Genomic DNA, 22,587 nt, shown 5'->3' with positions numbered 1-22,587 from the left:
ACAGGGATTAACCAAGACAGGGATTTGCTTTTTAATGCTCACCTCCACTCCACTCCCCCAGTGGCTTCTGCATGGCACACTGAAGTCACCCTGAGTGAGGAAACTCCAGCTGGGTAATTGGGATCATAATGACAGGGTGACAGTGCCAGCTGGGTGAGTAAAAAGGTCAGAGAGCAGCATGAGTCCAGGCTTATCTCTGCATTTGAGCTGGATTCCATATGTCAGGAAACAATGTACTGCGAAGGACTATGGATGTCCCATGGTGTGCTGTGTCATTCGTACAGGCGTACTCTAATACATACACATTGAAAATCTGGAAAAAATGAGTCTCCTTTGTCCTTCAGTGCTTTCTTTATTTAAACTGAAATCAGATACCTCAAGTATAAAATGTAGTTGCATTATGAGCAGTTACAGTAAGTATGTTGACATTGCACATATTTGCTGAGGCCAATGGGAAATAACAGACAATGAGAGTGTAAATATCTGTGTGGCCTCCCGTACCACCGTCTTCACGCCTCGACCCATGTGACCTAACCGACTCTAACCATAGCGATCGGACGCCCAGAGCGAACCACACTGGCATACATGAATCACACTTAACACTACTCCACACTTCTTTTTATCCTCCTGTCACAGACAGATTTATCTTTTTTTGTTGTTTCGCTTTTATTCTCTCGTTCAATGGCCATTTTATTTGGTTGATGAATGCACAGTGTGTCTTAAAAGGTGAAAAAAGGCTTGGAGGACAATATGCATGTCCAGCCTCCTGTGTCTAATGGCTAAATGAGTTTCCTGCGAGTTTCCTCTCTGCATGACTTTAAAAAGTGATGGCGCCAGTGTAAAAGTCGTTCCTTTTATTTAAGCAGCGGTCGTTTATCCTGTATGTTGGGTGCGATCATACCTCATTTTAAAAGTCTAAGTTAACAAGAGAAGCCACTTTTTTCCACTCCCTCTTCACTGGCATTTTTAGTGGGATCTAATTTAATTAAAAGGGAAGTTGGCACTCTGGCGCCTATATATTACTTATTCATAGAGTCACTTTGTTTCTAGCGAGGCCGGTCTCTAGCCGTAAAGCACACAGAAGGACAAAGGCCTCTGTGCTCGCCGCATTTAATAAGTAAGAATCGGGTCACTGATCCAAGCTCAGTGTAAACACAAACCCTTGTAGGGGAGTCCAACCTGGCGCAGTGTACTCTGGGAAATAAGCTTGTATACTGAAATTAAAGGGGGGGGGGCGTTTTCTTCTGTCTCTGGACAGAGAAAACTTATAACATAGGGTAGTTTGGATGATCCATGTTCAGTGTTCTTTTTCACCTTGACAGTGTTACAGTGATCTGGTGTCACAAAAGGCTGATGTGTACTTCTGATAAAGTATAGAAAGATCGATGGTCATGGATTTTATGAGCTATGGACATTTTGAGAGCATTGTCCAGAGTCCTCTGTATTCTCTCAATGTTGGTAAAGATGACCATTAATCATTTTTCAAAGATGTATTCAACACAATCTCCTCACTTCACATGTACACAGTCATCATCATATCTTTGCTAGCTTAGTTAAAATATCATGCATTTTAACACAAAACAGTATTAAGCCTCACAAGCTTCTTTATGGCTCCTTAAGCTCACTGAAGGGGAGTATCTTAATGGCTGGGAGCAAATGTGGACATATGTTACTAAACGGGACTTCACACTTGCCAGAAATTAAATTACTTCCAGTACGTTGTTGACCAGGGGAGATATATAACGAAAAGCTCATACCACACCAGGCAGTCTAGCCAAGATGTGACAAAAAGTTGCTGAAAGTTTTATTTCATGTCAGATGAAACTTTAATTGAATGCAAGCATCTAGTAAATCTGTCTTTTTTTTGGGGGGGTTTTTTGGTAAAATTAGCCGTTCAGACCCAAACCCATGTTGAATGAAAGTATATATGTTGTATATGTGATATATAATATGTACTAATATAGTATATATGTATTTTAGAGAATATTTTTCTGCTACTAAACTAAAAACTGTATTTAGCTTATAACTGTAGTAATTGTCTGAAATGAAATAAAGTCCTGAGTGGTTTGCAGTGAAGTTTCAAACTGACAGCTCTGTACCATCAGAGCCAGTTTGTAAAGTTCACCTTGCTAACTGGCAGGCAGGCAGGTAGGTTTAAAGTGATTATAGTCTTTCATTTAAGCCTACAGTTATTTTCTCTCAAAGCTTGGCCAGCATCCCAAATTGCACACTTGAATGTATGAAATTAAAAACCTTGGAAGTGTCATTAGTCATCAGGAACGAACACGTTTTTTCAAATGTAAATGAAAACTTGCTTATTAATGACAAAGAATACGATTCGGCCTCGCAGTTTACATCGTATTTAGTAATAAAGATATCTAATGCGGCATAGGGAATTGAGACAGGGAACATTGTTCAGCTGAATGTAAGTGTCTTGTTTAAGTGACCAACAGTGGGATGGAGAATGTTTTTGTGATTTTCTAAGGGCTAGCTTAGATGCCTAATTACTGAGTCAAAAGCAATATTATCCATTGTCTCAACATTCTGAACCCTAATATGTTAGCTTCAAGTCTCTGACCTAAATTAATCATCAGACTTCATCAATGCTTTCAGTCGACTTCATTATAACCATGCAAAATAATTATTTCCGTTAATATCACAGTGATTTTTAATTATACTGACTGGTTCAAAAGTGTTAAACAGGAACCTGCAAGGCAGGCACTCCATATAACACCTTTAAAAACAAACTGTGTTCTCTGTGGAGTCTGTTATTAAGCATTTCTGGAAGGAGTTTCCAGTGACAGCAATTTGTATTCTTTTGAGGTAAAGCATTAAGTAACAGTTACACAAGAAAGTGCATGTTTGGTTATTGAAATGAAAAGAAAGTAACTGATGTGCTCTAAAAGTGTAAAGAGAAACTTTTAAATGTTAAAATCATGTTAAAATATGAGGTAATTTAATATTGCCTCATTCTTCCTCGCTCCATACTTCTGTATGAAGTAGTTAAGTTCGAAGCAAGTCCCTGCAGCTGAGGATGGTTCATGAGAACAGAGTAAAGATACATGAAGTTACTATGGAGGGTTAAACTCAAACCATGAAGATAGATTTGGATTATAATATAAACAGTTTGCTACAGTGGCTTAGGGCTACAATTGCCATGAACAGATCTGTGCCCATCAGTGATTTAATGATGGAACTATAATTAATAAACATTTGGTGTCACCCAAATGAGTCTGGATTCATTCAAAGTTTCTTCCTCATGCCATCTCAGGGAGTATTTCCTCCTTTAACTTATGATGCTAAAATGTATATTTGTAATCTATATATTTCTATATATCAAAGCAGCTTTGGGACAATGTTAAAAGTGCTACCAAGTTACAGTAAATATAATGAGTGAGTAAAATAATGACCTCTGGGCTGTTGCTATGCATCTTACCACACAACAGCATGTTTATTTCCTTGCGGTAGCTCACGTCTTGATTTTATTCCTCATAAATATTGTTAGTTCTTATTATTGTGATTAATATTATTAAACCTATTTCTAGACATTCTGACTCATTTTGTGATTGCAATGTTTTTACCTTGGTGTTTTTTTCCATAATAGGATTGATTTGAAAAATCGAAGTGTTTCAGATATTTTCACTTGTTAGCATAAAAGTAGTACTTAACTTTAAAAAGTAAACTTATTAATAGCCTTAGCACAAGCTTTTTTTTGGACCCTGCCCCTCTCATCTAAACCACTCTATTACTTTCAGTATCCAATTTCCACACTGTCACTGTGATAGGTTCACCATCCCTGCGCCCCAATGCCTGTTCTGTCACTCACCTGGGATTTGTTATCTCGGTAGGTTTAGCATTACCAGTAAACTCACGCCATTGTTCTGCAGGTCTTGGATGCTTTGCAAACACAAAGTCTTAATTAAAAAATCCTAACACATGTCTTTGTCCTCACACAAGCTTCTCTGCTCCAAGCACATACACAACCTCGGTGTATATTTGCTAAAGGCTATTCACTGGCCATCTGGTGGAGGAGTCACGGTTGTTGTGTGGTCTTAATGTAGAGTGTCAGTGTGTGAGCTGGTGTGTTAATCCTCCCCAGTTTCTGGGCTGGGTAAGTGGAAGGAGGTCAAAAGTCGAATGAGCTCCTTTCTCTACCCTGTCGTTGTGGCCATCACACTCACTGTCATGGTTTATTGTCTGTAAGTGAGGTCTGGTCACTGCTGCCAAGTCGAGCCGTTTTAGCAAGCATGAATATTTTATCCAGACAATAAAAGACACATTAGGTTCTTTCTGTCCTCATTCAGCTCCCCAAATGCTTATTCCAGTACGACTAGTGAGCCATGGCCTAAAACTTGTAAACAGAGCTCAAGCTAAAGAGCTGTGATAGCTAGCTGTGTGTGTGGGTGGATTTGGCTTTTTGAGTGTTTGAATGTTATGTAACTCGACATAGTGTGAGTAACATGGACAAATTAGTTTGAAGCAAATGAGACAGAGATATGGGCAAAGTATGTGGCCTGAATGTGAGCAGGGTGTTTAACCATTTTGCTAGCTATCTGAACACTGTCTTTCATGTGACTCAGTAGAACAAGTAGTCTCAAACAGTGATTCGTTTATTTTCTACTGAACGCGCATGAGCAAAGCAATCGCGAAATTTCTGCAGGTACAGGCAACAGAATGAAGTAGTTTACCTTTTGACATCGCTAGTCCGAACCATTTGTTCTTTTGTCACGTGACTTCCATAGACGCTATGCAGTGGATTATACAGGAAACAAAATGGAGTAGTTCATCTCATGGGTCCTCTGGTCTGAGTTGTTTGTTCTTTTGTTACGTGATTCCCATAGACGATACACAATGCAATAGATCTGTCTGTTTGTCTTTTTTTTTTTTTGGTCCGAATCTTGCCATATTTTGACAATAGTTCTGGGAGTCACATGACACAAGAACTAATGACACGGACCAGAAGATATGAGAGGTGAGCTACTTATTATGTTTAGCATAATTGGTCCTTAGCATTTTTATTTCATCAGTCAAAGTTTGTGTATGTTGGGGGATCTGCTTAATAAAAATGTGACATTATTTAATCTCTGATCAAAGCAATGAAATGAACTAAAAAAAAAAAAAAAAAAAGAAATTCATTTATTTTGATGAACGAAATTCAAAGAACCAAGTCACTAAAATGATCCGATCTTCCTATCGATACTGAACACTGGAACAGTAGTATGGAACTTGATCAGGGTTCAGAAGCATTGAATCAGAGTGTAGAGACTTAATGAAATAAGTTCAATGAAGAGGTGGAATAATGCTTTATTGTTACTTTTTTGTCTCACTCTTTCTGTCTTTCATATGTTTCAGAAGAACTCAAATGTCCAAAAATGTTTAAAGATGAAAGTTAAAGTCTGCATGTTTAGCTTTTCCACTCCACAGTATAAACCATTCAAATAATAATTTAATTGTGATTCCAACAGCGAAACGATTACATGTGATCCGTGGTTACGTCTAGCAGTGACACACAGGAAACACTTGTGCTAGAAGAATGTTTTACCAGTTAGCCACATTCTCAATAACTGACATCAGTTCCTCCTTAATAGTTCCAAGGGCATTGGAAAACAGAAGTAGAACCATAAACTAAAACCACAGTCATTCCAATTTACATCACCAGGACCAGGGCTGGGACCAGATGTGCCTCCATTTTGGTGCAGTTATTAATTTAATTATGACTCAGCCTTAATGGCTAAAGATATCGTTGCGTGAACAGGGAAGCGTTAGCGAAGAGAAATATCAGCTCTCATTCTGCTTTAAAGCTATCACTAGATCTTCTAAATATCTTATCAGACATTAATTTAGCTAATCCTGTGTTATGACTGCCACCGCTTTCCTCATTTTAGTAAGGTCATATAATTAATATAGAATGTTGTCGATATCAGTAAAAATAGCATTTGAGATCTTTGCGTTCCCAAGATTGAAATGGACTCCATCTAATAGTAGTTACTGAAAATTGAAAGAATAAATGATTGCCTTTTCATTAGCCGATGCCGTGCCGTTGTGCAAATGGCCAAAGAACAAATTTGTTTCAAAGTTCAGTGTGTTGCAAAATACACCAATTACAATAGATTTGTAATTAAAATTCCATTAAAATTTATATGCTCATGATATTTTTAATTGCTGTTTGAACTATGGACCCGGTTTCTTCGCTATAGGATGAAGCTATTAGGATGAAGCTATTAGGATTCTATATATCTTGTTTTTGTTTTTGTTTTTTTACATTATCATTTACTTTTTTTCTATTTCTTTATCTTTTTTTTCTCTCCTTCAGTGTCACAATTTGACCTAATTTTCCTCTTGCTGTCTGGGGCAGGCAGGGAACTGTCTCTCTCACAGCTTTTCATCCTTCTTTAGAACTAATGTTGAATGGCCTGAGGAAAGGCCATGTGATCTTGTTCTCCCAAAGCAATGTTTCCTCTAATCGCTGGCCTTCTACAGAAATGGCTGTGTGCTAACGATAAACATGTATAGGGAGTTTTTTTACTCTCGATTCAGCTTATAATGTGCTCATCCATATGGAGCAATTGATGTTGGCAGGAAGCCATTCTGTTGTCTCTCATTGAGCGAACACTTGTTTGAGAGCGTTACTGAACATTGCTTTTAGCATTGCTTTTCTCTTGGCAGATTGGTTAGGTTTTCTGAAATGATGGATTCTGGTGAGGAGGTGGAATGATTAGGCTCCTAATTTGTCTTAGGGCATTTAGTATGCTCTAATTTGTAAAACGTGTCAAATACTTTCCAGGTAACAAAAAGGGTTTTCCAAAAACCCAAAACAGATTTCCAAAAGAAGTCTATCATATGAGAACCGTCCAGCATCTGTTATACAGTGTTACTCTGTGTGCATTAATAGAAGTGAGCCACTACTGTATTTTGCGAATTGTCAGGTAGTGCTGGTGCATTCATTGCATTGTTGGTGCTTCTTATCAGAAATATAATCCTGTAGATGGAGTCTGTGCTCAGCACTTTTTGTAAGATTGATAGATTGCATGGTGGTATGGGTGATTAATGTGGTCAGAAATTAACCCTACATACTACTTCTACATGCATTATTGTGCTCTAAACAGCATTGTGCATTTCCTAGCTTTCTCTTCATTAGAAAAGAGAGCACGTGCCACTATAGTTCATGTGTGTGACATCAGACATGCTAGGCCAGGCTTTATAGAAATGATATTAATATGAACGTACGACAACGTTCAATTTGACGTCTCTCATTCACTCTGTCTCTGTTGTTATCCCTCTTCAGGCTCCTCACTTGTCAGTCCAGGGCACTTAAGTGCTGAGTCATACGGTCTAAATCAGAACAGACATTAATAAGCCGCCATTCATAATTCAGTCATTTCCTTGTTATAGAAGCAGACATTTTTGCTTGGCAAAGCAGCAGGCAGAGTTGGGAAGGTAAATTACGGGTCAATAAGTATTAGCCATGAACCGAGCTGATCTTCTCTGCTAGGCTCTTTCTGTGAAATGAGGCTTTTTAGGTTCCCTTTTGTTTTCCCATCTGTCTCCATACGCCAGCTCGCTGACCCACCCATTGATTTTGACCCAACATTGATAATGTAATTGAAATGATGCCTAAGGCCAGGGCTTTTTGTTCATCCAAATGTGTGGCCATTATAAAAGGTCATGATCCCTGAACTCTTGCCTTCCTTTTAGCCAAGTCCCTGAAGAGGATTCCTGCTCCTAAATCAGTAATGTCTAGGAAAGGCAAAAACAGACACATGCACATCCTGTGTATTGTAAATATACAGATTCACACTTTCCAAATACAGCCACAATCATAAATACATGTATGAGTCAGATTTCTTTAAGCACACACAAACCGTAGCACGCCACAGACCCCGAGTCGTATAGTCATAGCTGAGTCAGCGCTAACATCTTGGTACGCACATGGCTGCTTTTTCTGTTTTCACATGCACACATAATGTCGTATTCTATCGTCAAACTTTACATAAGGCAGAGGTATAAAGCCCACACACATTTACCCTGCCTTCTGCTAGCAGTGCCTGTGTTTGAGATGGCATACTGTGTGTAGTACGTGTAATACGCAGCTATGCAGTATGTAAAATACACCGATAATTCATTCACTTTTGGGTCATTAATAATTTTACAGCCAGAAATATCTTGTGTTTTTTTCTTTCTTTCTTTTTTTATTTATTTATTTTTTTTGGCTTCAATCCATCTTGGCTCACAGAACATCAAAATTGATTGAAAGGAACCCCAGACATAAAAATTCTAAAGATATAAACAGTGTTCAGAAGGTTGGTTACCTGTAGAAGCCATTGTCTCTGTTCTCATCATTCCCTAGAATTTATTAAACCATGTGTTTTTGTGTTTATTTAATTTTTATTTATTTGTACAGATTACTTATTACCGCTCACTGTAACGCTATAATCCACTTTTCGTACAGCTCTGTAATGTAAACCTGTCTGAGGACACCCAGGCTGCGGAATCGCTTCAACAGATTTCTCCTCTCATCTCACCTGAATCATGCAGCAGATGTCATGTGGGTGGAGATTGTTGGCAGAAGCATGGCATGCCCACATCTCCAAACATCTGCCCAAACTCTGCCTCTTCATCATTGGGGGAAGTCTGGAAGGCCTGTGTGGGGAGTGTGTGCGAGGTCAACTGTGTGTGTAATGAGCGAGTGCAAGCAACGTGCCCCACTCTTTCCATTCATATGCTGATTCCCGTGCCCATCTATTTGCATTAAGTGCAGCATAATTGCTAACTGGAGTCTGATTATTGTGTGTGTCAGAGGAGATGAAATATGACCTTTCATCTGGTCCCTGGTGTCGCTCGACGGGTGTCGGGCAGGCGTAAATCTACATCTAAAGCTCATTCATGCTTTCAGCGATAGTGAAATATTGCCACTTGAGATGAGAAAGTGAGAACTTTGTGTGTGTGTGTGTGTGTGTGTGTGTGTGTGTGTGTGTGTGTGTGTGTGTGTGTGTTTATCCCCACATACACAGAGGCCTCTTATACGGCGCCGTCTCTCGGTAGAACAAATCTAGTCTCTGTTTTGTACTCTTATTTTCTTTGTAAGCGTTTCTGGTTTTTCATTTAGTTTTGCGTCTGCCTGGATCATGTTCCTCTGAGAGCAAGTGTGTTCGTCTGGCGGTGTTCAGCATATTAGAGACTCTTCGGTGTGAGTCAGGTGGAATTTTGATGAGCTCCATAGGAACAGCTGGAGGCTGATGTGGTTAAAGCACCATGTCGCCTGCTCTCGACCAGAAGCATTGCCGGGGCTGTCATCACTTACTGTGTGCTTGTGTGTGTTGGACAAAAAAAAAGGTTATTTAATATAGGGACAATACAGATGGGACATTGAGAAGCGATCTGCCTTATATGCTGCAATCTTTATAGTCAGTGTGGCTGATGTTACGATGCTATGCTCATCCTTCTTTGCTCTTTTTTGTCATGCCATTCAAGGCTCAGTAAAGCCATTAACCCAGTTTTTTCTCCTCATTTACCTGGTGTTTAATTGGCACAGATTTGGCATATGTTCTTTTCTAGTTACTCTTTTGGGCATGGTATCTTGGCTTTTAGCTCTCGCACACAAACTTACTGGCTTCTTCAAGTCTGCACTCATCGCCATATTCCGAAGCTGCTGCTCTGATCTTATGGAAATGTCTCCCCCATCCACTTCTTACCAGTGGTGGGGGGCTTAATAGTACAGTCACATATTTTTGGGAAATGCTGGATGTTCTAATATTGAAAAAAAAGTAGTACAGTTCTTACTTTAACCCCACCCACAAGCCAACATCATATAGGAGTCTGTGGTAAGTTTCTACAAAACAAAATCCACTCTCTCATAACAATTCATATCTATTTCTAATTTTAACAATTTAAGCATGTGTTTCTTGCTGAAAGACTAAAACTAGCACTTTTTCTCGTTTAAAAAAAAACAAAAAAACAAAGTGTGCTCTAATTCCTCTCAGAGCATTTTGGATAAGGATCCACTGGATAAGGGTGTCTCCTAAATGCCATAAATGTTATGTAAATATGTCAAACTCTTTCATGATTGGTAGTATGGCTTTGTCTGTTTTTATTCCTCCTGGGACACTGAAGAGACCAGAGTTTTTCCGCAGCTGTTTTATTGACGGCTCCGACAATCCGAGGAGTAAAAATATCTGACCTCTACCTTTAATGATGCATTTCTGTAATCATACACTCTCAAGCCTCAAGCCTAAATTCCTACACGCTTGGAATTCTTTCATAGCCATGCTAATTATGCTAATTCCAGCCACAGTTTACATTTCGCCGTTACATGCCTTCTGGATGGCAAGCGGATATTCACACTTTGACTGCATCTTTGTCCTCTGTCCTGCCCTGCAAAAAAACAGAGGTGACCTCCAGATAATCCTCTGTGTCTTTCTTGAATATATTAAACATCACTGCTACTGTTGTTTTTCTTTTCCCTTACACTCGGATTGCAAGCGGCTGCTAATCAATGAGGGAGGATTAATGTGGCTTCGCTTCAAGCCTGCCCTCTTTCTTTGTGGAGGCTGTCGCTGTCAGTCAGGCCAGTCCAGCTCTCACCTCCCAGCAGTAAATAATGAGCTTGTAATTGACTGAACTTGGCCCCAGAGAAAGTTTTCACTGTGTGTTGTGCCACTTTTTTTTTTTTTGCCCGGCTTGTCCTGATGTCTTAGCTCATACCACAGCAATGCTGAGATCCTGGTTCTGACTGGTGTCTCATATTCAAAATGTTCTCATATATTAAATCTGCACAATCTAAGGCTAATTATGAACATTAAAAAAAATAAATTTCCTCAAAGCATTTAGACAACCTCAATCAATGATATGATGACTCTTTGGGAAAGGAGACTTCTTGTTCTAGATTTGTAAACATCCGCTCTTTTCTTTTGACATCACACAATGTTATTATTTTTTTAAGACTTTTTAGAGTTTAAAAGTCTAAAATTAAAATTTTAGGGCTTAAAAAGTCTTATATTTGCTGTTCTAGATCTTAAATGATTTTAAACATGTCTTAATTTGAACTCTAATACTCATTAAAATGCTCCCACAGGACTTTTGTAGTGTTGTAGTTCTTTCTTTCGCTAGTCGCTAATATAATTTGCTGTATTACAACTACAAATGAGACCAACATGCACCAGCCAATCAGTTATTTTCTGTTATTCTGTTATTGGAGCGAATCTCTTTTGGACTGTACCACAGACGTAACATTTATTTTATTTTTCAGCTGTGGAAAGTTCAAGTTTAGCATGTTTGTCTTAAAAAAAAAACGTATTTAGGGCTTGGTTAAGGCCAGTAGCTAACAACGTAGTCAAGTCAATTTATTTCTAGAGTGCTTTTCACAATGGACATCGTCTTAAATCAGCTTTAAAGAATTTAGGATTCTATTCGTGTGTGTGCATCTTAAATTTCATTCCTATTGGTCTTAAAAAGTCTTACATTTGACTTTGTAAAACCTGCCAAAACCCTGTTCATAACCAAGACCATGTCCAACTGAACAGACTGCAAGGATGAACGCTGCTTTTGTATTTCTAGTAGAATCTCAGCTAATGGCTTTACTCCTATTTAGCACGTTTTCAGAGGGAAATGGAGAGCAATGTTTTGTCGGACAGCAAAACTTCGAAGGCAATACAGTCTTAATTTGATTCAGGAGAATGACTAAGTTTTCTACAGTTATTCACGGAGTTTTACCTGAAGCTGTGTGCTTGGATCCATCAGCATGAGTTAGTTGTGCTTTAGCGTACATCCTATTGCATCTTCATGGACAGCAGCCAAGCACTGTGTATGAAAGAGTGCAGCCCCTTAATCTCCCAGGCAATAAATACACAACATTAGCGTGGGAGGGGGGAGATGGAGTGCAAAGGTTTAATAATTAATCCAAGACTAAGATGAGCTTTGCATTATTGCCGTTTACTGGAATGGCTGACTCTAGACTTTTTTTTTTCTTTTCAAAAATGCTGTAGATATTTTTGTATGACGCTATTTTCATTTGCTTTCTCATAATTTAACTCTAGAAATACTGTAAAAGTCGATTTTGCACTGTGGATTGATTTATTCCTCAGTTGTAAATATATTAAAGTGCTGGCAGAAATAGAAAATATGTGCACCAGCTTGGCTTGTTCATTAGAAAAAAAAGAAAAAAAATTAATTCTGTAGTTTTTCCTTTCCACCATTTGCTTCATGTGATTCTGTGGTAATTTTCTCCTTGTGTCCATGTGAACGTTGTTTTATTTTAACCGTAGGATGCTTATTGGAACCATGGCATCAGCTAATATTTTCTGGGAATAATGAATCATTCAAACTACCTGGGAAAACTTCCTCCTGTAAGTGTGCATGAGAATACCACAGGCAAGCTGTGGAAGATTATTGGTAAGACAAAAAAGATGTGTGGATTCTTTGATACAGGGAGAAGAAACAGCTGTGGGATTTATTCACACTTCTTAGCAAGACAAAGAGCTGATATGAGAAAAGAAGGGATGACTGAGAGAGAGAGAGAGTGAGGATCTCTTAGTCCAAAAAGAAATGGAAAAAAGTTAGAGAGGGAGAGAGTAAGAGACTGATGGTCAGGGGTGTGATGTAGACACCAGGATGAATAGTTAGTGGTCTCAGGAGGCTCTGCAGAGCGATGGAAGTGTGCTTTTGCATTCGCTCCTGTCTGTATTCAAGAGGTTAGAGAGGCTTCATGTTCCACAGCCTTTATTATCCTCTCTCCTCCTTATTCTCCACAAGAGCTCCTACAAAGAGAGGGAGGCATGTCTGAGTGTGTCTGTGTTTCCACGCCTGTGTGTTTGTGAGAATAGAATGGGTCAAGATGCTCTAGAGGAGCTCCCTCCCTCACTCCTGAAGCACCCTCACTCTTACCCAGGAGACCGTGGGCTTCCTAATCGTGCCCCCTGCTCCTTTTGTCACGCCTCACGGGTCTGTGAACAGGGTGCCAGAGGCCATGGTGACGGAAGATGGAACAGAACGAGAGAAACAAAAACCTGTCTTTCATCCCCAGCAGGGTGGCTTATTAGTGAGTATCTATGGGAGAGTGGGCACTTGGCTAGGGTTGGAAAGGGCACAGCGAGGCATCAGTCACATGAGCCATGAATGAATTCAGGGAACAGTAAACCAGGCGGATTATCAGCCCTCTGTTGTCTGAGTTGCAGCTGTCACTCACTCAATACAAAAACAAGACTTTTATGGCTCATGGCCATTGGTCCTAAAAGAGAAGAGCTAAAACTGAGGCGGGGGGAAACAGATAAGCAGAAGGATCTAGATCGACAGATACAGTAAGACAGACAGACACAACCGAGGAGGGAAAAAATGACAACACCAGATTTATAGATAACCAATCATGTCAGTCCAAAAATATGTATATATTTATATATTGAATGATGTAAAGTCTTACAGAATAGTGGCGTGAGGTCAAACAGACTCTTTGTCAAGTCTGATTGAGTCCTAACTTCAGCAGAGTGGTGAATGCGTGTTGATTTCCTGTGACGATAAGAGAAAAAAGAGCAAACCTTATCATGAACTGGTTTTATCTGGGTCTCTGAAAATGACCAGGAGTAATTTAGATTTAATCGTGCTGCGTGTGTGCGTTCATGTATAAGAGAGAAAGAGAGAGACTCGCTGCTATCCTGCAGATATAACAGGCTTTGATGGAAAATGAAAGTCTACAGGGTGTCGAATTAATATGACTTAAGCTTTTGAGTTGATGCAATATGGCTGTAGACCAGGCAAGGCTTCACCTCACCCTCCCTATGTAGCTTTAGAGGACATGATGAGCAAGAGATGATGGAATTTTTATCTGATAGTAAAGAACACATTTTTTTCCGAATGATTTTTAGAAAACAATGAAGCTGTTGATATTGATTTGGCTTACCTACCTGCTGTTTAAATATCTGAATTAATTGTTTTAGCTGATTGTGTGGTAATTACAGATTTAACATGGTGTGTGTGTGTGTGTGGGGGGGGGGTTTGGGGTTTACATTATATAACACTTTCCTAATCACCCACACTAAATAGTGCTGGGGTAAAGAGAGTGATGCAAAACCGGTTTAGTCCTCGAGTCCGTCCAGCTCTCTGGATTTCTCACCTGTACACCTGTAGTATCTTTTCCTCTATTATCCACCTCCATGAGCAGGAAAAAAAACAAGCATTTTATATCTGAAATGGTCGTATTGATGGGCGTCCTGGGATTTCATCTGTTTAACGCTTTGCAAGGCTGAGATGCATCACAGCTCTATTCACTTACCATGAAATTGTCCTTCAAAAAAATTTCCTACACCTGTCTAATCAAATCTACATCACAGAGCTAATCATGTCCCAGCTACACGCAGCTCATGCATCCAATAGCACTAGAAGTAACAGTTTTGGTGTTAGTTTCCAATTTCTTAAGCTCACTTCTGTGAAATTCTTCCATCAGCAAGCCCTGTGTGCAGAGTCTATAATAACAGTCTCTTTCCATCTCGGGGATTCGGCGAGTTCATGCCTCTATTGTTTCCTCTGATGATGAGGGCCTTCTCAATACAACATTATCAGTGTGCTGCCACATCTGCTTTCCTACAGTATGTGCGAGAGCAAGTGAGTGTCACACAAGATTTCGCAGCATTTAATCTGCCACGATAACATTCCGTCGCAGGAGAAATTGCTTTCGGAGGCCTAGGAAGTAAACAGACAAGAGGTGTTATTCGGGAAGACAAGATAGAGAAAGAACAGGGTGGTAGAGGGAGAAGGAAAAAGGATGGTGGGAGACAGAAATAGAGAGAGAATGAATGGAAAAGGGGAGGGGTACAAGCAATTGTAAACTGACCTTTCAGTCAGTGAGCACAAGACAGATATTGAGTGATTCTCATTGTGCTGGGAGAATGAACCTGTTGGCTCGTTAAATGCTGTGGCATATGGATGTTTTATCACCCTCCGCCTTTAATTGCCTTACTGTCAGCCTGTTTTAGCGCCCGGGCTGCATTTAAACATCAGAAGCCGGGATAAAAAACAGAGGGTTCCTACACGGAAAAGCGTGTCGGTCTCTTACACAGCACAGTCGTGCAGCCTCTATTCTGGTTTCAGCTTTCATGTGATTTGACCTTTTAATCCAATGCATAAACAGGCAGAGCTGTCCGTTTTTTTCCCCCCAGCCCTCGCTCATTTTCCTCCTCCGGTGCCGATGTCCAGAGCAGAGGGAACGGCGAAGATGACTGCATTTGTTCTAATTGCCTGCGTTTTATTGATGCAAATTGCTGCCAGCCTCTGTGAGCTTTTGTTTACCTGGTCTGTTCGCTGATGTTGATGTATTCCCGAAGGTATTTATAATCTGGGAGACACCTGATATTTCATGATCAAAAAGACTGATCTTGTGTCATGATGTTGAGGTATTTATAGTATCGGTCAGCCAGATGGGAGGATCCATCTGGTTTATGTATGAGGGCTGTGGAGAGGCTGGTACGACTCCTACTGCCTCTTGGCACTGTTTTTCTTCTCTGATCATTGGAGTTCTTATACTAAATTGTGAATATGCTTTTGTTTATTTTTTCAGGGTTTTTTTAAAAGCTTGATTACATTTTGTTTGTGTAGCGATTTTATTTAAACTTTACCAATGCCAGTGGTGGCAATGGCTAGGAAGAAACCTCTTGACATGATGAAGGTACCAGCCTCAGGAACGCATGCTCTTCTGGGTTGAAACCAGATATTGGGATTGTAAATCATTCTGCGTGTGTAGAAAAGTAAAGTCGTGCATTCAGATGAGATTATACACTTAAGCAGTATATAAACTGTTTTTGAGAAGTTTAAAAAAGCGCTTTTTCCTGTTTAAAGGAAAAGGCATCCGTCTTTGAACCGCACTGCGGTGGATGGGGTTGAAAATGAATTCCCTCCAGCACATCAGATAGCACCAAGTTCTTTGAACTGCTTTTATCCCCTCTCTTTAGTCCCCGACCCCACCCATGAAGACAAGCCCCTTGATCCAGCGCATTTTCTATTTCTTCAAATCCTTAGTATTTTTTTCAAATTTTAATTAGTTGATGGTCTTGTCAGCTCTTTGTGCTTGTTGCTGCGTATACAGAAACTCGTATACTAGAAGGTTGTAAAAGACTGCTCTTCAATTTCAAATAAATAAATATGAGCTGCTGAAGGTCTTTTGAGTCAGTGTGGATACCAGCTGTGACTGGTTTATAGTCCCCATGACTGTGCTCATCTCTGAGCTCAGGTGGTCAGCAGCCTTCTATTCTCAGTGGCTTATGGACAGTTTGACCTTTCCAGGGTCAAAAAGAAGCATTAACCACTGCCTCTTTGCTGTTTGTTTTGGAGCCAGTGGTTTGAGAAGAGACGGCTGCTGCAGGGCAGGAGGATTAAGATAATGGCACCTTTCTGACTCTTCCTTGTCTATCTGCTAATGGATGGACAGGAGGATTCATAAAGCACAGACTAGACTGGCATGTCGGTAAAATGATGGAGGTGTGTCAGTTGAGTCTTTCCCTCCCTTTCCTGGAAAACCTTCAGCTTTAATCCAATCAAATGGCTCTTTGATGATTCCAGCACCAGTCTCACATCAATCCCCTTAGCTTCAAACACAATCAAGGCTCCTAGTGCAAAATCAGGTTGACATGAACAAAAGCTGGGACTGCTGTCCTCTGAATCCTCCCACTCTCTCACTCATTTCCTCTTCACAGGCCTTGTTTGTTGTTCATTTACTCTGCGCCGATCAAACCTTGTTAACATTTCTTTTCTCGCTGCGAGCGTGGACACCAGGCACGATGCCACCGACAGAAATGTGTAATCACACGTTTTTACGAGAGCTAATGGCCAAATTAATTCCCCCCTCGCAGATGCGTGGTAATGACCGAGTGATTTGTTGCTTATTTTTCACAGGAATTCATTGCTTTTTAGAAAAGACGCAGCTGACGCAGGTCCGCAAATGGCAACAAATGAGTGGATCTACCAAGACGCCAACAACCTCTCGATCCAATCTGTCAATTTAGTGGCAAAAACATCCATTAGCAAATTGAGACCTTTTCCCCTTTTGTGCCTTGGCCTACATTTTGACTTTTTCAGATGATAAGATGCTTGATTCTCATAGAAAAGGAACATTCTAGTTTGAATGACATTAAATGGCAGGAATTAAATGGCACAGCATGTAGTGTGTGTGGTCAGATTGACACTTGGTATATTCAGATTACGGTCAAATTCAACGAAAGCCTCTTTATTGTTGAATTTTATAGCCATCTTTTTTTCTGGTTCAATTTAGGTTTTGAGTTATTTGCACCTCAGCCAATCACAGCTCCTTCATTTCCAGATATGAAGCTTTTTTCTTTCCTGTTGTTTCCTCACTGCTATCGCTTTAATGGTCAGAGTTTGTACTGGGTATCATCCCAGTAAGTCACATTTAAATTAATTAAATTTTCTCCTGACAGTACAAATGAAAGTGTCCCTCAGTATCTGTGACTATGCTGAAATATTAATTTCATACCTGTTTAATCTATGTGCAGTCTCTAAAATGTATTTGGGAGAAATGAAGGAAGAAAATTATTGCTGGTGACATGTTTGTTTTATTCAGGATTAGTAAAAAAAGAAGGTGGTTTTGTTACCATGCCAAGCATTAGTGGTTAAAAGAAATCTTTATTATTAGGAAGAAGTCATACAGACATTCATTCATCCAAAATGGCCTGGGTTAGACACAAAAGCCCACACCATTGAAACTAATGACCCATTTCATTTATAGAGCTTCACTTCTACTGCCTCACAAATGAACGTAACGGCCTTTGAGCTCTTCCAAGACTACATATGCATATAGGAATGGGGAATTAAATGGGCTATGGATAATACAATTGATTTTAATGGCCTCCTAGAACAACAGAACTGGGATGTTCCACCATGATGTCTCCGCCGTTCTCATTCAGGTCCATTGGTCCTTTATGGGCGGTGATTTAGTTGCGTTTTAATGAAGCCTGATTGGCAAGCATGTGTGAGCGACCATTATCATCAGTGGTCCGCTTCTAACTGCAGTCTACAATTATGGGCACATTTAGGCACAGAACACTTGGACATTTAAATGATGCAGCAGCGGTGATGGCAGCCCTGTGACCAGGCCACATCCTCATCTGTCCCTTGTCCTGTCACTCTTCAAAATCTCATCAGAAAGCTAAGCACTTTCTGTGTATTCCTTTCTCTCTCAAAATCGGTGGAAAGTGACATACTGAGTGTCTTTGTGATTTTCATCCCAAACTTACAAGTCTCTTTAACTGCACTGGAGGGATAGAACACAGATCTTTCATAGGTCTTCATATCTGGTGAGTTTGAAGGCCATGGCAATAGATTATTATATCATTTTTATCCTTATCAAACCGTTCAGTGAGCGCTCTTGCCCTGTAGATCCAGGCATCCATGAAGACACCACTCTTACTTATCAGAGTGGTGATATTTCATCATAGGATAAGCTCGATCAATCAGAGGAACTTCGTATTGATTTGCAATGGCACTTCCACGACATGTGGACCCGGTCCATGGCAGGAAAATTCTTCTCACCAGTTCCACATGGCTTGCTTTCTTTTTTTTTGTGCTTTCCATCGCTCTTTCTGTATAAATCAGTATTTATCTTACTGACTGCCCTATCATAATGAGAGTATTGTCCATCGTGGTCTGTGTGCATATAAAAAACATTGCTTGATTAACAGAGGCAACTGCATTGATCCGTACTGATGGGCACTCTTGCAGCCCTGAATGAAAGGGATGCAAATGAGTTGCTAGAGCGCTCCAGGAAGATGAGATGGCCTTGTGCCTGCTAAAGGCAGCCTTAAGGGCCACATGTATCACTGGACATGGCTCACTGGGGACTCCTTCAATGAGATATTTTGTCTACTTCTCTGCCCTCGGAGGACCCAAAGAACTCGGAGTATGCATTGACTGTCTCTTCCCTGAGATCCTGGAAATGCTGTCAGGAATGGCAGCGATATTGATTTGAACAGAAGACTTATGATCATGCCTGCATTTTTTTAAACGAATGTCTTCTACAGATTATTGTATGGGGTTTGTTCATATGTGCAGTGACACGGTAATTAGTATAGACTAGCATTTACACACACTCCTTCCATCTTCTCATTATTGATGAACCACAGCAAACTTTACATTATCTGCCTTTTGCATTCGTTTCCTTATGCTCCCATTCAAGATCCACAGAGAGGTGATCCACTACAGAGATTTATATTGTATGTAACATGATGATGTGTGCCCTGTAAGCAAAACGATCTAATAATCAGATGGCTGGCGAGTCTGTTTAGTGCTGCTTTAATACACCAGGGTAAAGAAGGCAAAGCAAGGAGTAGATAATCTCGTTTATTGTTTCTGCAAGCTACTCTACTTATTGATTGCCCTGCCTGCACCTTATTCCACTCAACTTAAAATCTGTGCAGCCGATGACATTAGGGCATGCACAAATGAGGATGTACGACCGTCTTTAATTCTTTCCCCTCTTTCTTCTCCCCTAGCAACAGACTGGCGCCTAGCAACCATGACCGGATACAACGGCTGAGGCAGGAGTTCCAGCAGGCCAAGCAGGAGGAGGAGCCTGATGACCGACCCCGTACTTACAGCCTCCAACAGCAGCCATGGGTAAGAAAGACTTACTTATTCTCACCAATTCCTGACTGTACATTAATCCATTCACACTGTTTTAGTACATAGGGCATATCTGGCACACTAACTGTATCTGGGTACAGCCCTTTCTTTTTTCAGATCAAATAGTAGCCTTAAATATTATATTTTTGAAATATTAGATATAAATATCAGTGGGTTAGATATTAACTATTAGACTATTATACCAGAGTTGATGCTGAGTTCTCAAAGCTGACTGGTCAGAGTGATTAATTTTCTAAAACAAAGGCTTTGACAGTATTCAAGCAAATTACAGGTACGTAGCAATGCGCTTTTGTTGCAATGCATAATCATTCCTGTAGAAACAGGGACTTGTATGGAGGAGGCTGCACATAAGTAGATTAAAAAGACGTGTAATTATCGATGTGGTGATGTTTTCTGTGTTTATAATTAGGGAATATGGGGGGAAAAAAACACTACAGTATGGAGAGCGTTGCCATTTCTTGGTAAAACATAACAAGCTGAACTGTTTTTAATCTCATTCCATTTAAAAGAGAAAAAAGAACCGAATTTGGTATTGTGTAATATGCATGTGCAAAGACAATGCTGTACATGCAACTATAAATGGATAAAACGCATGGCATTTTTAAATAAATGGAAAGCCACTATGAGATAAGAGGAGGTAATGGTAAGTTCCCAGGCTGCCATGACTAGTTTCTTTTAACAACATTTCTCATCGTGATTGTTATGGATTATAGGTGTAAGTAGGACATGCACACACATCATCTTGTACATTTAGTTTTGGTCTGATTAGGTGTTTTGGGAATAACTGTGTCGTACACCTATGATTACAGACATGATATGGCTTGTTCATTGTTTGCTGACATTGCACATTCAGCTAATAAACACCTCACTGTACAGTCACGTTGCACCTCAGCAGTACCTAATGCATTTATTTTCCATTCTGTATAGCAAAAACTTCGTTTAAGAACCATGACTCCTGAGACTTGGACGAGGGGAGCAGTAACACCCCCAGACTTGTCTACAGAAATCAATTTTCAGTGTATTTACAAATCTCCAGAAACCCCATTTATTCATCAGTCCAACACTCATGGGTGGATCTTTTAACACTAAGCCCCTGTTTCACAAGCTTCATTTCTATGTAGGGTTAGAGGTTAGACATTATTTTAATGTTATCTCCAAGCTAAAACAATATCCACTACTCAAGAGGCTGGGAACACCGAGCCAGGGATCAGAGGTCATGTAGCTGTGTATCTTTTGCACTGTAATGGCTTGAATCGGACATGGAAATCTGTCCTGTAGCTTCCTGTTCGAGGCACATGGGGATTTGAAGAGATGACAGCCTAATTACCTTGAGGGATAGAACTATTTCCTAAATTAGGGGTCAGCTCACTGACCCCTTGGACACATGCTCCTTCATAGACTTGAAATCCTAAATGGTTCAACAGGGACAGATTATTTCAGAGGTGTCTCTTTCATGCAGAGTTTCTCAGGGAGGCTTTTGCTGATGGAGAAAAAAAACGCATAGGCTTAATCATTTCTTTTTTCAATCTTCAGCACCAAAATTGTCGTATTTATCTAGAACACGTGGAGCAGCTCGAAACGAATTTCCCCTCATCACATCAGTGACAGATAATAAAAGCGTTCACAACAGTTGAGTGTAATTTTTTTTATGATGTCTTATAATGTCTTAATATCGTAGCTTCGTATATTCCTAGTCATGTTCATTCCATCAGATTCAATCCTAGTAGCAGGTTAGGGGCGAACCCTGTATTTTCCAGAGGAATGAGCTAGTGTCTGTCTGCTCTCATTGCTGGATGGATGGACTTGAGTAAAGGTTATTCATCTGACAAATAGTGGCACTACATCAGGTTATGCTAAAATAACAGATTCTCCATTGTGATGTTGTTTTCTTTTCCAAATGACTGTACACATGCAAAATCTGGTGAGATTTCTTGCTATAAACATCTAAAAGGGAAATGTAGGTGGAGTTGGCAATACTACAGACTACTAATTGGTCCAAATAAATAATCAGAATCATGATCTTCTTCTTTTGGCTGCTCCCATTAGGGGTCGCCACAGCGGATCATCCGTCTCCATACCTCTCTGTCCTCTATATCTGCCTCTTTCACACCAACTACCTGCATGTCTTCCCTCACCACATCCATAAACCTCCTCTTTGGCCTTCCTCTTTTCCTCCTTCCTGGTGGCTCCATCCTCAGTATTCTTCTACCGAAATACCCCATGTCCCTTCTCTGCACATGTCCAAACTATCTCAATCAGGCCTCTCTCACTTTGTCCCCAAAACATCCTACATGTGCTGTCCCTCTAATAAACTCATTTCTAATCTCGTCCATCCTCGTCACTCCCAACGAAAATCTTTATATCTTCAGCTCTGCTACCTCCAGCTCCACCTCCTGTCTTTTACTCAATGTCACAGTCATAACCAGAATGATCATGTTAAATGGAATTATCTAGAAAAAAAAAACAATTTAAAACAAAATTTCAAGAATCATCCTGAGTGTGAGCAGAACATAAAAAAAACTGAATCTGAAACCTATAAAAAAATAGGCAAAAGGTGTAAATCACAGAATGCAAGGCAGGGTCATGCACCATGAAGCTTTCTGAAATCAACATGGTTCAGAACATAAACAAATGAACGGCAAAATACTGTATAACTCTTTACACTAAAGCTCCAGTCCATGTGCTTTTTTTTTTATTTTTTATATTGCACAAACAGGAAGTTGGCTGCCAATGTCTGGGTTTGGGTCTAACTTTTTAGCCTAGTCACTCCGGTTTCCAGGCAACCACAACGTAAATTAAATTTTTGTCCTACTCAGAACAGTATGGCACAAAAACCTTCCACAGTAGTGTAATGTTTGTCTGACAATTTCTGTCACTGTTGAACTAACATTACAATTTTGTGATCACATAAACTATATAAAGTCAAGGTCCCCAGAAAGTTTCCTTTATTAC

At 40.0% G+C, this 22,587-nt stretch overlaps 1 protein-coding gene across 1 annotated transcript in view; it reads left to right on the top strand.

Moving 5' to 3' along the window:
- The window catches only part of pard3aa (par-3 family cell polarity regulator alpha, a), a 252,196-nt gene that overhangs the window by 212,446 nt on the left and 17,163 nt on the right, over positions 1 to 22,587 (top strand). The window contains exon 21 of the mRNA XM_046846135.1: positions 19,485 to 19,608. Within this exon, the coding sequence (XP_046702091.1) occupies positions 19,485 to 19,608 (124 nt within the window). The remainder of the gene's footprint in view (positions 1 to 19,484; positions 19,609 to 22,587) is intronic.

This window comes from Silurus meridionalis, chromosome 4 (assembly GCF_014805685.1).
Source record: "Silurus meridionalis isolate SWU-2019-XX chromosome 4, ASM1480568v1, whole genome shotgun sequence".
Taxonomy (NCBI): Eukaryota; Metazoa; Chordata; class Actinopteri; order Siluriformes; family Siluridae; genus Silurus; species Silurus meridionalis.
Note: the sequence above shows the minus strand (reverse complement) of the source record. Positions and strands in the feature narration are given on the sequence as shown.